At 39.7% G+C, this 17,726-nt stretch overlaps 1 protein-coding gene across 5 annotated transcripts in view; it reads left to right on the forward strand.

Annotated features, from left to right (window-relative positions):
* LOC124120909 overlaps positions 1–15,842 on the forward strand; it is a 53,197-nt gene extending 37,355 nt beyond the window's left edge. For 3 of the 5 annotated variants that reach the window (XM_048391208.1, XM_048391211.1, XM_048391220.1), the window contains exons 4-7: positions 9,633–9,983; positions 10,995–11,177; positions 13,525–13,612; positions 14,390–15,842. In XM_048391208.1, coding sequence (XP_048247165.1) covers positions 9,633–9,983; positions 10,995–11,177; positions 13,525–13,612; positions 14,390–14,927 — 1,160 coding nt within the window. In that variant the 3' untranslated portion in view covers positions 14,928–15,842. Of the gene's footprint in view, positions 1–3,803; positions 3,899–6,711; positions 6,821–8,349; positions 8,743–9,632; positions 9,984–10,994; positions 11,178–13,524; positions 13,613–14,389 lie in introns of those variants that run through there. The other 2 variants (XM_048391225.1, XM_048391224.1) reach the window with 2 other exon arrangements.
* Positions 15,843–17,726: the final 1,884 nt, after the last annotated feature.

Here is a 17,726-nt window from a genome sequence, read left to right on the forward strand (position 1 = left end):
ACCATCCTTGTGCTTACGATGTTGAATATATAGCTATTGTGGAAACCTTTATTTCACAGGTGTTTCTATCAACGGAAGACAAGGAAGAATGGTGCAGATGTTTACAACACAACCTCAACTATGGAAGAAGAACATACGTACACTACAGTCCGACCTACCAGCGCGCCAACATATGCTAACACCTCTTATGAATATTACAATCAATAAAATATGAGCATAATATTACAGATACTTATTCCTGTTCCTTTTGGTTGGCGTTTTCACTTCTGAATGACTATTGTATAGCTTAGTTGCTGATATTGATTTATAGAGTTGCAAGAGTAAATTCATTGAGTTATCGGTAATGTCAATATCCCCACCGTATGGCGGCGGTGGACACAAAAGCGGACCCACATTCATGTAAATAATGTCAGAATATTTTAGCGCTTCTTCGAATTTGGTTGTTAATTTTGATATAGTTACTCTTTGAATTAAAATATCCTGATATATATTCTCTTAAACTGCATGTAAGAACTCTTTCGTACATGAATTAAACTGACTGCAAACTCTGTACCAAGCTGGACAAGAGGCATTCTTTCGGTTTTCCCATCGTGAATTTCCCCTTCGGTTTTAAGGAGGACATTCAGAAGCATTTACTTAATACAACACATTGCTTGTCAACATTGTGAGCGAAGCTATCCCATACTGCGGCCTTTGCAGAGAGTTTTCACACCTCCGTACTTACTGGCACTTACTTCAATGGATCAGGTGGTTCAGACGGTGACTTGTTTGACAGCCCGGCGATTCTTCACGTCATCACTGATCCATTCATATACCACTAGTTTGCCTTCTGCACCCAATGGAATCTGTTTAGGTAGATAATCGAGAAGGGTTATTCTCTGGTGTAGACATTTTGAAACTAGAGAAAGAAATATAAATTTACTCAACCTACACTCTTCGTGTATGTCTTCAGTATATCTGCATACAATCGTCATGGTGTTTGAGGATTGTTGGTTGAGCGTTTCTGACCAGCCGTATGATGCTTGGCCTGTCCCACAATTACGACGTACACCTACAACTATATATCGCCTGGCTGTTTATTGTTAGCGTAGACTGTTACGAAACCCGAAGAGTCGATACAGGATTTCAGTATGTTATTAGGGTCATTTACTCTTGTATGTACACGTCACTCACCTAAAAGAAAGTTAGGTAAGGACAAGAAACATGGATGAACAACATCTTTAGTACAATAAGGAGCGACGTTTCGGTGTAGGTTCTAACACCGTTATCAAGCTAGTTATCATCACTAACTTGATAACGGTGTTAGAACCTACGATTAAATTTGAAGACTGCTCAGCAGTTATTGAACATCTGACAGGGCCGTCCGTTGTCGCATGATACACCATCCCACTTCTGCATCCCTTATAATTATATAAATGATGCACAAATAACTGTTTATTCTACAGCGGGGGTTAGATGCGGTGTCGGTATCAAATGTCCGATACTGGCCACAAGAACCAACAAAGTATAGTAACATTCTACAAGACCAGTGCCGTTCAGATAACCTTGTGATGCAACTCTCGTTGACAACGGCTTTCGATCTTCCTGCTGCAACTACGTGCCCCCGTGCCGCCCCCTCCTAGTTTTATAAATTCGTCAAGAGGGATTGATGTACACGTACATTGTTTTTTTTATTAATTGACCTCTTATTTCATACCGACAGAAAACAATGATCTGGAAGAGCTACTGGTTGTGACATGTACATTCATGATATCGGCTAGATGGTCCTGTTTGTGGACTTATAACAGACGAATAAAATCCAGTATAAGACAGTTCTTGACATGGAACCGAAATAAAACATGTCTTGGCATCATATGTTGTGTTTTTCATGATGGTTATGCCCTGAATTGTCAGAATGTTAGATCACGAGGACTGAACGGTAGAGCGTTTCATGATACACCAGGGTTTTGGACACTGGCTGGTTGCACCAAACACTGCTAGGAAAAAATGGGATATGCAAATACAGATGTATAAATAAAAGTATAGGACGTAGTGGAGGAAATCGAATTAGTTGTTAATCGGGACTGATTGTTCTCAACAGCTTGCCTGTGCACAGGTTGTGTCTGTTTTAGGATATTGAATAGACAATAGGAACTTGCATCATTGATTCGCGTTATTGTGAACTGACGAATATCAATTTTTTTTGTATAATGCGTATACTTCCATATACCTACCTAATTCAAATATACCTCCTATGTGAAGCATTATACAGTTGAAAACTTACCGCCAAGTATCGGTAATAAATAACGTAAACTCAATAAACCATCTTGCCGAAACATATTTGGTGAAATAATGTTGAAAACTTTATTTGTGTATTACCGCGTGTCAGCTTGTTGTTGGAAGGGATGCATGTCTTAGGCGTTTACCACCATGGTAAAACCCACGAGTATGGGTATGATGCTGAACAACTCGCAAACACACCAAGGAACAAAATCAGTACAAAACTAGGATTCTAACCCTCGAGCATAGGTTCCAGTCACAACTAAGGGGCACAACCCTGCACGGCGACTTATGGCGGCTCAGACAACTTGATCATCCCTGCTCCAAGGTCTGTTATTAAACACAATTATTAACAATTAAACACATCTTGATGAAATAGGAGTTTATAAGATTTCAAATTTAAACTTATATAACTTAGCTCCGAACGTGAATTTGTAGTCTCTGTATTCGAACCTAAGGCATTCCATGCAGTAAACATGACTGATTGATATCAATTTAAGTGTATTTGTATGATTATTTGTATACATGACCAAGTCGCTGAGCCTGACCGCGCGATCCATTTAGTCACCTCTTAACATAGGTTGCTGGGAACTTTTATTCTCACGCGGAATCCCCACGGGTATTGACTGAAGTGAAGGCATCTCTATGAAATGAAGTATTCATTCCCCATTTTTAGTCCTATATTTGCAAGTTTACTCAACCATTACAAAATACAATTAATGCCTCAAACATTTTTTATATGTGAAATAATTATGGTCTTTCGCACGCGCATTAAACATGATTGCTCATGAAAAGCAAGTTCCAGTGAGTGAGTGAGTATGGTTATACGCAGCTTTCAGGAATATTCCAGCAATATCACGGCGGGGGACACTAGAAATGGGCTTCACACATTGTACCCACGTCTGGAATCGAATCCAGGTCTTCGGCGTGACGAGCGAACGCTTTAACCACTAGGCTACCCAACCGCCCCAAAAGCAAGCTCCGTATGGTGACAACGATACCGCCATTAAAGTTGGTGTACAATATTAGGACCTTCGTGTGTTCCGCAGCATTATACTCCCCTGTGAAAAGATAACACTAGAAAGGAGAATGTTACCAAGTGCTTCTCTTTGTCGAGGAGTTCCGTCCAAATACCTGTGCAGATGTCCACCATTCCCTCAGCACATGTAGAACAAATGACATGTATTCCAATGACACGAAACTCGGAAAAAATCACTGCAAACATTTAAGACACTTATACAAGCCTGATGGGGAAACATTACTTGAATGTACTTCCGCAATGTTAAATCTCTGGAGTGTAAACATGCTATTTAAATGTGCTGCTGAAGATTGAAAGTCTTGAATGTAATAGTATCTACTTTATTATGTACATGTATTAGTATCAGTGTTAATATTAAACTAACTTTAGTATCAGGCACACCTTAAACTGAGGCAACTTGGCCAACTGGCCCCCAAAACACGATAGCCGTTAACTATTACACATGACACAGTTTAAAGCGGCTGATAAGATAATAGATACACTGCGTCTGCGCTTTTAACAAGGAAGTAACGGCGTTCATTGCATGACATTGTTTGTGTGTCAGCTATTCATGGTGAAGTTGGACATATGTGGCTCATCAGGCAATACACTCAGAGGAAGGTACGTTGTTACATTCAGACAAAACAATGATTGAAACTTGTCATGTGAACTGATCAATAATGCAGGATGTCGGTAGTGAGGTACGTTGGACATATGTTGGGTGTCTTCGTTTCACGTTAACCCACAGAAACCTTAGTATTTCATGTATTAAATGCACCAATCAGGCCCCAAAAGGGTGGTTTCCATCAGCTGGATATCGGGATTACTTTTGACCTAAAATACTTATAGAATAACCCCCGAGGTACGAGTGATTACGGAAAATCTGTCACGAGTGACATATTTTCCGTAATGACTCGTACCGAGTGGGTTATTCTATTTATTACCCATATTCATATTAAAGACATGTTCCAAGAAAAAAACAGTCAACTGTCGCCGATCAAGAATCAGCTGTTTTGTATCAATCCGCGTGTGAAAAAACACTGTCCACTCATTCCAACCGCATTACTCACTTAACGTTTTGTTACGCGTGAAAAATATAGTTCTGTTAAAAAATTGTAAAGATCACATTATTGCAGACTGTTATATTTCTGTCCGATTTACACAGCGTACACTATCTAGCATTGATAAAGAAGACAGGTTTCCAAAAAGGTTCATCAGGGTTTTTAATCAAAGCTTGTTTTGACAAGATCTCGTCACTGACAGACAGCCCCCGTCGTGCATCGGCAGATACATGCATTTCACATTGAGAAGAGGAAACACGGAAAACCTGTCAATTTGTTTATGTCATTTGACAAAAAAGCCAAAACCTATTACAACAACATAGACGGAATGTACAGAAGTTTTGTTTGTTAGAGAAAAGTTACGAAAAGAAGGTAAACTTTGAAAAGTACGATTGCTGTCACAGTGTCGGAATGAATGACCCGACTTGACCCAGATATGAGACAGCCGAAACCAGGAATGGTAAGAGAACCGGCGTTACAGTTTAATCCGGACAACAAGTTTATGCCTAATGAACATCGTGTGTGATTTGAGATAAGTGTCACTGATGGGAAACATGTGGATGTGAGATTTCAGGAGGATTTGTCAAACGGAGTGGACACAGTCAGATGACGAGAGTTTGTTGATATTTTGATGTGATTCATAATGGTCGAATACCTGTTGATAGAAAAACACGGTATCTGGAGACTTGGTGCTAAGGTGTCCGCATTCACGGAGTTCATTTAGTTCAATATCGGACACAGGATCAGCTCGCTTGGGTAAGTTTTCTTTTCCTTGTATTTTTAATTATTTTTGTTTTGATTTCAAAACCTCTCCAAGTTCAGCAAAGTGCATCGATTTCGCAACCAGATGCTGGTAATCATGTCGCTAAGGTAACACTCTATGCTATGTTCGAATTCTGAACTGTCTGATGTGCATGCCGAAATGATAAATTTTCAAATAATAATGTTTAGTTGCACCTTTCCTGTGTCATTCACCCTCATAGTCATATGGTCCCCGGACGTCAGTCAGCCTGCATACCGCTCAGCGCCTTACTTTGCAGACGTCGTGGTTACGAAAAACGTATACATTGTATAAAAAAGTGTCACGTCCTTATTTCTTCACACAACGTTACAAAATTGTACGAAATAGTGTGTCTATATGATGTCTTTCGGAAAGTCTAAGTGTTGTTGCAAAATGAATTTGTTTTTATTCTCATGCCATCGTTGAAAGTGTGAGTAGTCATATTTGTCGTGTTTTTCTTACCTGTTTACATTTGTGAACTAAGTTCATATCAACTTGTCTAGTTTAGTCTTTTTCATTGTGTTTTCATTTTCATTGGCAGTTATCGATGTCATCATCGTTCACAAAGGCAAACCTGTCTTTACAAAGTCCGGTTTTTGGATTCGGGGGATCGAAAAACCCATCAAACAGCTAGCCCTCTAACACAGACGCAAACCAGGACTTGGTGGGGATGATCTTGGCGCCCTAGAAACAGTTTCCGGCACCATCACAATCTGAATTTTGGAACTTCAATCTGGCCATATGCAGTTTTGACAACAAAGACATTAAATGTGTTCAGAGGTTGAATTATACGAATAACTTTTCATGTCAGTCAGATCTCCGTCCGCTTTAACAGGGTCATTTACTTTTACAGGTCTCAAATGGCCAGCCATATTTGTTTACAAACGGGGACGTAGTTTTGGTTTTTACTGTAAAATGAAAACCATGTGAAATAAAAAAAAAAAAATGATAATGTGTAATCATGTTGTTTATATGAAACTATGTGTCTTGTCTTAAAAATCTCGAGATTGTAGCACGTAAAACATCTGTAGGGAAAGGCGTGGATTTGTGAATGAATGGGATGAGAAAAAAATAGTTCCGTTGTCCAATGAAAATTAATCTTTGTTCCACTGACACATCAGCTTCGAGAATCGCATATTGCACACTGTACAAATATCAAAAAGTTATTACACTGCATATTTGGGCCCACATGGGTAATAAACCCGGTTATGCGTCAGTGAACATTTATGCACACACACGTGACGGTATTGTTCGTCATGTTTTGTGATGTATCTCATCCGACGTTTCCTTGACCTAATGTGTCATCCAGAAGGTACATGTCATGTAAAAATTGTCATCCTTATAGATTTATAATTTGGTGAAACATAATCCTTACTGCTATTAAAAATCTCTCTGTTGCAAATCCTGAACAAATTTGACACTATAATTGCTATACCCTATACACTTGTGTATTCTACTAATCAGAGCCAGTGTATTATGCAACTTAATTAAAAAGTAAAGAGTTGTTCTCACATCTCACTCTATATGTTTGTATCACAGAACTGTATGATCAGTAACGTGTTACCAAAGTCACTGTTTTAACCATCCTATAGTCCCCAATACCGATCAGCTGAACGAATGTTTCTCCAGACCTGAACCTCAACAGCATGTGGACGACGTGGCAGGCATCGCACTTTCTGCTGATATGGATAACACTGCAAGGTATGTTGTGATTATTTTATGAGAAATGATAGCATTAATTCAGTGTTAAGAATGATATGTTTACGATGTCATTAGTGTTTTACTGTGACAGTTACAGTATTTATACAAACACCGTCTAAAGTTGAATTGTTTGATAGGCATTACTTGACAAGGTAGACACAATTCCATAAAATTATTGTCATTCGTCTAAAGTTAGCGGTGTATTGTTGAAGTAGTTTAACAAACTGTTAATCAGATTCAGATTCATTCATACTCTGTAAGATGGCAGCAATATGTACAGCTAATCGTAGATTGATTTGGAGAGGGAACATTAGACACTGAAAATACGCAGAGCTTAACAACCGACTGAAATTTATAACGGCTTGCTAAGTTCGAGTTTCTGGTCATCTTCCCGAAGCAAGGGAGTTAACTAACTCCACAAGTCCAGTTTCCATCCTTGCCGACCTAGGCTTGTATTATGGAGTTACAGTTTGGCTGGACTAACGAGTCTATGCATAGTCCAATCATGATCGCGCAACGAAATCGAAATCCGGTTTGTAAACTGCAGATTTCGGTCGAATGCAGGATTTGCAAATCATGTGCACCGTCACCTCGTTGTCAACAGATATTTCCAGATCTTTTCATGTTTTAAATCAAAGTGCTCGCGTGATTTGATGCACTTCGCGATGTAAGACCTGTTTTATCGCAGTATAGATATTGATTATCGATCAGATCGTCTAGACTGGGCGCCGCCATTTTGTTTGAAACAAATGCAAGTGATACGAGAGGTGGAATCAGATTGGACTATAGGAGAGACTTAGAAGGGACACAACTCGTAATAGCCACTGGTGGCGCTATAATCGAGCCCAGGAATTTCAGCCTAGTTCGGCAAGGGTGGAAACTGGTCTTTTGTAGTCAGTTAACTCCATGGCCTCGTGAAGATGGTTTCTGGTGGAAATTGTTGGCATTTGAAGATGTAACGATGTCATGCTCGTGAATCAGATAGTTTGTACGGATGCCATTCCACTATCCAAGTGTTCTAGGACATCCCACGTCGTTGTTGAGCCCTCAACTGTGTTAGGAACCGCTGGTCGGGGATTCTAAGATTATGACCCACTGTATATTTAATTTGCTTAGGCTACAAACAAACCGGCACTTTTGCAACGTACAGCCGGTATTAAATAAGTCAGTGAATATTACAGTCAGCAATATCGAATTGCATGTAAAATGTCTTTGAATGAATCATGCTGCAGTACGAAAATTAAAAGTAACGACAAAAAGTCCTATTCATATCTCAGGTTTGTGTTTTCATTTACTGGGATAAACATAACATACTTGTAAGTAAATATATAGGGTTTTGACCTAATTGTCAGTGTAAGCGGAATATCTGCTTCAAAAGGCTAGGGCTTATTCTCTTGCATTGACAATTTATATTGAGTGAGTTGACGGGGTATATCGGCTGTCCAGATACTAGTATCTCATTGTAGTTAACGACCCACTATCGTAAATACCATTTAAAACAAGTCTTCAGTATCAATTTGCCTTCACAGTTCTGTGTACAGCTGTCTCTGGCCTGAGAAACAAGACTGCCTGTTACAACTTCATGTTGATGGTCGATCCTCCGTGTGCCGCTACAGAGATGCTTCTTCCTACCATGTTTACACTCGGGGTGTCCTCTGACGTCACATGTCACAGTGAAATAACTGGAGCAAACTTAAGACAGAAGGGAGTAGACGAAAGACGTTGCTGTCAGCAGCGTGAGAATGATAGCTTGAGGGATTACTGCCTTCCTGCTATGAAGAACGAACTCCCGGGTCACTACTACCTGAACTTTGTGAACACGTGCACGGCCGCTACAAAATGTCAGCTGTCTCCACCTGGTGGTAACATGCAGCACACTGCTGGTGAAGACTATGTAACATTCACGTTTGAATGTGTTCACAGTGAGTAGTGTCCATTATAAACTTAATGTTATAAGCTTCCATTATGCACCCCCCCCCCCCCCCCCCCCCCTTCTCTTTACGCAGTTTTTAGTTTCGTCTAAATCAGTAAACGCAATATGGTGACACTGGATTGTCTGGTCCATTATCAGTGGAGTGTCAAGATTTGATTGTTAACTTGCCACCGTCGTATTACAAGAGCACTGCAACAAACAAACCCTTACTTTCTTGTGAGAGTGGCGGGTGCTGCCGGTACCTCAGGACACACCTTTCCTTTTTCACGTACACCTGATGTCATCACTATTTTGCCTATTAATGTCAGTGGAATCTGTTTGGGAAGATAAATCGGGACTGATTACTCTCTGGCGTTGCATGTTATACCACTGTGTATCGTGTAATGGTGTACAGGCACTTTGACTTTTCTATTTTTGCCCATTCTTTCATTGTTGCAAGCTTTTGTACTAAATTATAAGAGACGAACTGGACTAGTGTTAAAAGCGGCGTCAAACCCAACTCACTCACTCACTCACTCACTCACTCACTCACTCACTCATTAATGTGTCTTGTTTTTGTCAGCATCATACCAGCGGTGGCGTGTACTTCCAATGTCGTAAAAGGCTTTGACCTACATCAGTTCTGGTTTCCTTCCAAACTAAGCTGACACGCCATGATTCAGTGAAATTCTGTTCAAAGCTGCGTTAAAATCGCTCACTCATATTATTCCACATAGTACATAGTGTAAACTACTTCATTTGTTCTTTATTATGTTTGATGTTATGAAAAACATGTGATCACTGGATATTGTTTCCAATGCCTATTTACAATAGATACTTGTACATCTACCGTCGTGTTAGAAGTATACACAATATTAATGACTAGGCCATCCTTTTCAGAGGACACGGTGCTGCACATCCAAAATGATTCTACACACACAGGACAGGAGGTGTACCTGTACAACGACCAACATGACGGGGAGGCCCATGCTAACTGTATAGCATACTCTCATGAGTGTAACTCCCATGTCATAATACAACTTGCTGCAACCCGAGTTGTGTCTGCCGCCTGCATTGTGGACTTCACTGACGGGGATGTGTCAACCAAGGTGGACTGTAAAAATACATCTGCATCAAGAAACTGTTCCAGCGCAATGTTTGAGGGCAAGTCCAACTATGTTAACATGTCGATATTCATGACAGTCGACCCTGGACGTCAGGGAAAAGAATTTCTGTGGCTGCGGTCGAAATGTAAGTGATTAATAATTATATTCCCCCTGATTTGTTGGTAAATGGAAATGTGACTAAATTTCTTGCGGAAAATGTTCCTTAATGGTAATTTGACGCCTGACGTCATGTTTATGCTAAAACACGTTCTTCATTGTTTCATCAGAAATTCTGAGTCCTATGAGTTTCCATTTTCATTCAGCGACGCGGACATGTTGGTGATAGCACTGTTGGGACTAATATGTTGTGCAGGCGAAATGTTCCAAGCAGTTGTCTCCGCATATATATATATTCAAGGTGTACTTCTCAATAAAATAGTTCAATCCCTCTTATGAGAGCTTAATGAGCCAGCGCAAGAAGACTAACGGAAACACCAAGTAAACATTATTTAACCACCCCAGATAGCAGTGAATCGATCCTTGCAATGTGGAGTTCTAGATTACACGCCACTATTATGACATCATAATAGTGTTCTAGAGACAGGAAGTCGAAGCAACAGCACAGGAAGTGTTACAGCAACGCAAAATGATGTCATTGTTCAAACTTTTCAGTCGTTTGTCGTTTCGTCCCCTTTCATAAACTTAGGATGCGCTGTATAACAATGTTGATTGGGTAAAATTTGTGTTTGCATGTAATAATCTACCGTTTTTGAGAAAGAAGTCATTTTATTGATATTTTTCAGTGATGTAGTTGTCAAGATAATGATGGCCGAGCGTTGATAAGACACATATTTGTCATGGAAGAACATGCAAACAATTGAACATGGTGAATGCACATGTGCATATATTATTCAAGTGTCTGCAGTATCAATAACCTCTTATTATTTACCTACTATATCGGTAATAACCTACCGAGCATGAAGTGTTTAACAAAAAAATATATATAGCACATAATTTGAAATAAATAACAATAAATAAACTGACGCTGGTGGCGATACTATGTGTGTTAGTATCTGTCTCTGTCTCATTTATTTCATTAATTGGTGCGTATATGCATGAGTATATGTGATGTTGCTCAATAATCATTTATCTGCAGCGGATACAGGTAAAAATGTTACCGTCGTCTGTGGAGCCAACATTCCTGCAGATGTGTCACTGTCTAACTGTCCAACATCTGCATCAACTACTACAACTACAGCTACTGATGTTGCTGATACCACTGCTACTACACAAACAGTGACCTCCAAAAATGCCTCCAGCAACCACAAACCGGTAGCTGGTAAGCACAACCTTCAATAACAACGTCAGCAAGGACAATGATATTACACCAATGGCTCTTCCCACGCTATCGTTGTCCAATGTGAACGACTTTTCCTTCTTCGTCACGCCCCGCCATTCCAATCCAAACTCTCCCACAACAACTACAGAATATGTAGAGGGCGACATGGAAAATGATAAATACAACATTCTTTGGAATTGGCCCATATACAGCCTCAGACCTATCCAAGCTAACAAACTTGATCTTGTCCTTTTTGATAAATCCGATGAAGTCACTGATATCTTAGATTGATAAGATTCACGAAAAACATGGCAATTATGCAGACCTCGCTTTCGAAATGGCCTCTTGCATCCCAAGTACCAAGTTGTCCGACTCCTCATTTTTTCGGTGCCTTAGGTTTGGTACCTCCCAATCTGTTGTCTGACATTGGGAGAATACCCGGGTTTGCTACCTGGAATAGAGCCATTCTGACAATCTTGGTAATGCAGAAGGCTGCAGTTTTTCACATTTTCCGAAATGTTCTCACTGGTTTGACTAGGCAGTGCTTCCTGGCAGAAGTCCCATTCGCTGTCTGGGCTGTGTGTGGAGGGGGCAAGGATCCTGAACTGATGATAAGCCAAACCAGCCTGACTGCGCCAGGATCACCCAAACCCACTTTGCTGCATTTATTATAACCTGTAAAAATAATAATCCCAGACTCATTTTTTCAAGGAGAGGCTATCTCACCAACTATTGCATCGAGTTCATGTGCAGTGTGTTGAGAGGATTAGCAGCCCTGTGCAGTCAGTGAATCAGGAGGTTTTATGTTTGTTGCTCAGGACCAGTCACTTCCCATTCGAAAGTGATTTTGCATCAAAATGTAAACATGAAATGTAGATTATGCAATGAATTTAATAAGACTGTCAAACACATTGTCAGTGGATGCCCAGCTTTGGCACAAACACAGCATCTTAAGCGACATGATGGAGTGTCTCGATCGCCATACTTGCGGTTTTGACACAGAGGCCCATCCATGGTACGACCCATAATATGTTGAGGGCGTCATGGAAAATGATAAATACAACATTCCAAGGAATTGGCCCGTATACAGCCTCAGACTTATCCAGGCTAACAAACCTGATCTTGTTGTTGAATGTTCTGTCCCATTTGACACTAATGTGATTGACAAGATTCAGGAAAAACATGGCAGACGTGCAGACCTCGCTTTCACAATGTCACGCTTGCATCCCAAGTTCCAAGTTGTCTGACTCCCCATTGATCTCGGAGCCTTAGGTTTGAAGTGTTAGTCAATAGTTGCACACCTACTTGTTTTCATCGCTGGCTGAATACGCCCAAGACAGTATAACTATCGTGTTGTCAGAGGCCACTTCACCAATGGATAATGACATATCAACTCCAGCTGCAACAGAAACTCTTCCTTCAACACCAAGCAAAGGTGTTCAAAGTTGGAAGTTCGATGTGAAGCTAATGTAATATTCAATGATAGCCCCCCGAGGTGATGTCCCTTGATCAAACAGTATCTCAGGAGATAACAATAACAATAGCAATAATAATGCATGCTCAAACTGATCGATTGACATTAGCTTTGACTTCAGGTTTACATGAACAAATCTGATACATGTGATTCTATTAAAAGATATACTTTTTTTTTACTTCGTGATCACTCATCTAATGGCACAGTCAAAAATACCGAAATCTATGGTTATTGACAAATGCGATCGAGTGCAGGGCGCTCACATTACGATGTCATACGGGAACGTCACCAAGGGTGCGTTGCAAAAAGCCAATCGCTTTACCAAACGATGTACAGCAATTAGCCTTACAGCAGGGCGGTTACTCCACTTGCAATCGCACCAATCGGTGGCTGACGTCGGTTCCTTCTCAAACCAAATTGGCGGCTAACGGAAATTTGAATTTGACAGGGGAAAAAGAAATTCTTTACTGGGAAATGGACAAAGGCAGCTAACATCCAAGCATCCCCTGTCTGCTCTATATCTTCAATAGTCATCAATAGTCATAAAGTCATGGGCACATCATCGAGCCTCTTCTAATACTTTCTTAATTTGGGCAAGGCAACCAAGCGGTAGTCACACCGCAATTTTGGAAGAGTGCAACTGCTTCAAGCTGTTGCAGACCCTGAGATGAGTGATAAACTTACTTACTTTAAGCGATTCGTGGCTTGCAACGTGCCCCATATTTACACTGGTTTTATTTCTCAATGGCCTATTTCTTTTCTTGATCATTTTAGCTTCTGTTTTGAGTTAATGAACTCAGGTAAAAACCATAATTAGGCCATAATTCGTGACTCACAACATCACATACTCGCATGTAAAACATATGTTAACAGAGGTGCTTATCATCGGCAGCAGTGTGGGAGGAGTCATCATGATAGCAATCATAGTGACAATCACGGTCTGTGTCCGACGAAAGAAAAGGTAAAAGCTTTTACAATTAGTATTACTATATCGGTGAATAGCATACCCATACATTCTTCTAAATGAACATTTACTCTATATGGAATTTGTCATGAATGAATGGCTGTGTTCTTAGATATACATGGCATCTCAATTTAGGAGTATATTTGTGATTGATCTTTCATTTATCGTTGATAAAATGATCATGCATGGTTACTGAGATTAGATAAATCAGAGCAACACTCCTAATTTCCTATACTTCCGTAAAAAACATGATATAAAATAAGTTCAGGACAAGAGTTTATGGATGTCAACTTCAGTATTATGAGGAACACAACATTTCGGAGTATATGCTTACTCCTTCATCAGGTGACATGTATTTGCTTCAACCTTTCACCTGATGAAGGAGTAAGTATATACTCCTAAATGTTGTGTTCTTCATTATAAAGTAGTTGACATTAATAAATTCTCTATCTCATGTATATCATTTTGATGCCATTCAAAGACTTGATATACTACGATAGTATCGAATGTGTCTTACTTGTGCTCCTCATTTTCGACATATTGCATACAACTGTCCTTGAGGCGATGAACACTCCATCATAGGTCTTACTGGTGCCTGAATACGATTATGGTGCAGTAATGGTATATTGTTCGGTAAGAACTATTATATCAATCTGTTCCAAGAAGAAGTATTCCAAAATTAAGGCTATGCACACGTGCTTATACAACAAGTGAAGCAATATATGTATTGCACACATAAAGCCCTCGTTATACCAACTAATTTTTATTTTCTAGAAACAGTTCAGAGAAAACAAATCAAACACGTGGACACATAGAAGAAAACCACGAGGATGGGAATGAGCCAAGCGGTACCCGGAACTCTTTAAGTGATGGATACGTGCCTAACCCAATCTATGAAGGAACTGATGACTACAAGTTGGAGCAATTGCACAGGAAGACTAGCGGTGACATTAACGAGGGCTATGAACCCGGACTGGAGTCACCTTATGGCTTCACGCACTCAGGACCAGCACGTTCGGGCCTCAGTCTGGGCAATACCTCCTGGGTGACGCAAGGACACCTAGACTATTTTGACGACAAAGTTTTCAACACAATTGGGGGAAATTCAGAAGAGAAAAGCAATGGTAGAGTTTCAGATCTCTATGCCAATGTGAACAAAGCACAGGGCACTGATCAGGTGACGGATGTGTACACTCAAGTAGACAAACCCAGGAAGCCTGCTCGTGGAACATCCGGGCAGTACTCTGATGGAGATAACCCAGGGCAGGATGAGGACATTGCAGCCATGTACGCAAAGGTTCAGAAGAAGTGACTCGACATTTGAAGGTCATCTGTATCAGGACATCATAATGTGAATGCATGTAGCGGTAAACTATGCTGGAAGAAATTGATCGCGTTTGTATGCTTTAAAAGGTAAAGTTTTGCATTATTCTATGAAACCTTGTGTCATGTGCATCTAGACATGGGCGTATAATCATGCATATTTAAATTACACATGGCTTTGAATAACAAAAATATGTTTACACTGGATCTACACATATGCGATGCTATTGTGCGTAACACATCATTACAATCAACTTAGGTAATTCTTTCGCATCTATCATTTAATTGCTGTTAAAGGTGTTTTGTCAAGTATGTTCTCACTTGTTAAAAGTCTTATAGATTATAGCTCAAACGCGTATTTACCCTTTTCTGTCCACGTGTGTTGTTCATTCTGCAGTAACAAATGTTTACTTATTAGTGCATATTGTTGTCTATTGCTTGTGTTTATTCATTTTTGAGTGAATTTATTTTGCGCATTTTCCCAAACTTTGCTATTTGTGAGCTGGATAAGACTATGTTCATATTAATTCCATTAACTATGCTGTTCGTACATATCCAAAGTGCGGGTGTAATTCTGTGTGTTTTTCACTACCATGTTAATTGTTCACCTGAAAAAAAGCATCGGAACATATGGTACAAGTCAAAATAGGGAATTGCATCGGACATCATGTTTGTGACTGATGCATCAAATTTGGAAATGTTCTCCAAATGTCTACCATAAAACTTTTTGAAAGCTTTACTGAGGCCTTGAATGTTGTAACCTTAATCAAACAACTTCTGAGCAAGAGTCGTATGACGCTCTTTGAAATCTTTGGTTGAAAAAGCATGCTCGATCGTATCTCAAGAGTTGTGAAACGTAAACACCAAAGGCTGGAGCAGCTGGAATATCGCTCGACCTGAAGGGAAAGTTGACTATTTGAAAGTTGATCTCATCACTCTTGTCATACAGTCTCGTGGAGAGTGTTTTGTCACTCGGAATCTTTATGCATAGATCTAAACATGAAACAGATGAGGCAGTTTCACTGGTCTCCTTTTTTCTAGTTCATTTGGGTAAATCAGTAGAAGGGAATTGGCTATTTGATTGTTATTGAACAATATGAGATCATCGATATACCTGAAGCTTAAGTTAAACTTAAATATGCATAAAGAAACAGATCTGCAAGAAGGGGAGCACAATTGGTGCCCATGGGCATGCCTACTTCTTGCCTAAATGTCTTACCCCCAAATTTTATGTAAATGTTATCAATGAGGAAGTCCCGCATTTCACATATTGTTTTCTCAGTAAACATCAGATGGCATTTGGTTTCATGTTTCATAAAGTGTCCTGAACCTCTGAATATTGTCACGTTACTGTGTCTGTGTTCACCACATTTTGTAACAAAAGCCCCATGGATCAAGGAATGAAGTTTTCCCTTAATTGTGTCATGTTAGACAGTGGTGTACAAAGTTGAAAAATCAGATATTTTGAAAGAATGAACATGGTTCTTTTCTGAGATTGCAGAACTTCAAGCAAACCCTTTGAGGATTTGAGAAACCACATGGTATAACTTCCACTTGTCTCAAATACTTTCTGTGAATATAAATAAAGTCCTCCCTTGTTTGCATTAAGGATTACGGTGAGTCTTTGAGGCAGGGATTTGGTGGTATATTTGGTGGACCCAGCAATATGTCTCTCTTTTGTACGGATTTTTATTTAGCTTTGGAGTTAAGTCAAAAGTTGACAGTACTGATTTATGGTTTGGGCAGATTTCTTTCTCAGTTAACAGACTTGCCTTATATGGAGCATTATTTGATATATCATTTATACCATGTTCTTTGTTCAAGCAATTAATGTAGTGATGCTTACGTATAATGGTTATGCTATTTCAGGCCTTGTCAGAGGGAACAGCTTCAAACTTTTCTTGTAGGGTAGCCAGGGCAGGATAAGAGCTGGTTGGGACAGAATGGGTTTATTCCAATTCCGTTTCCTCTTTTTAATTTTGTGCATTCTAATGAATGACAACATCACGCACTGACTTTAAAACACGAATGAATACAATAACCTTTCAGCGATTTCTTTGGCTAATACTGTGTTCAACGTTCAACGTTCTATTTTTTTATCATAGTCAGCAGACACCCATTCGGTGTTTACAATTATCAAATTACGAAAATCGTTCTGCCAAATCCTACATTGCTGGGTATAGATTATTTATTCATTTTCTGAAAGTTTTACATGAAAAATAGCGAGCGAATAGAGATTTTTTATGACAATGGAAATGTTTTTGGTGCTTTTATTTAGCAAATGTTGAATAGCACTAATATTAGAATGATTCCACGATTTCAAAACGTTTATATCATTTGCATGAGATTTGATTATTGCGCAAAGCAGTGAAACTCATGTGTCAATACTAGGACTTCTTCCCGAGGCAAGAGAGTTAACTGAATGTAACAGCTCAGTTTCCACCCTTGCTGGAATTTCTGGGTTCGGTCGTAGCGCCACAAGTGGCTATTACGAGTTATATCCCTTCTACGTCCCTCCTTCTGACCAATCAGATTCCACTCTGATATCACCCTTTTTCTTGAAACAAAATGCCACCGCCCTGTCTTGACGGGAGGACGCCAAGGACCACTTCGTGACAAGACCCGGAATGGCGAATGTTCTTTATCGAACAGCAAGGATAACCAACGAAGATTGTGTCGTCCTTCTATGAAGGATCACGTTTTTTTGTCATTACAGTGAATTGTATATTGAGAATCTTGGACCATCATATTGGTAACAGTTTCCTATCAAGCGATCATGTGTCCCTAA

The sequence above is a fragment of the Haliotis rufescens genome, unplaced genomic scaffold, assembly GCF_023055435.1.
Source record: "Haliotis rufescens isolate VD_foot unplaced genomic scaffold, xgHalRufe1.0.p SCAF_10, whole genome shotgun sequence".
NCBI classification, from domain to species: Eukaryota; Metazoa; Mollusca; class Gastropoda; order Lepetellida; family Haliotidae; genus Haliotis; species Haliotis rufescens.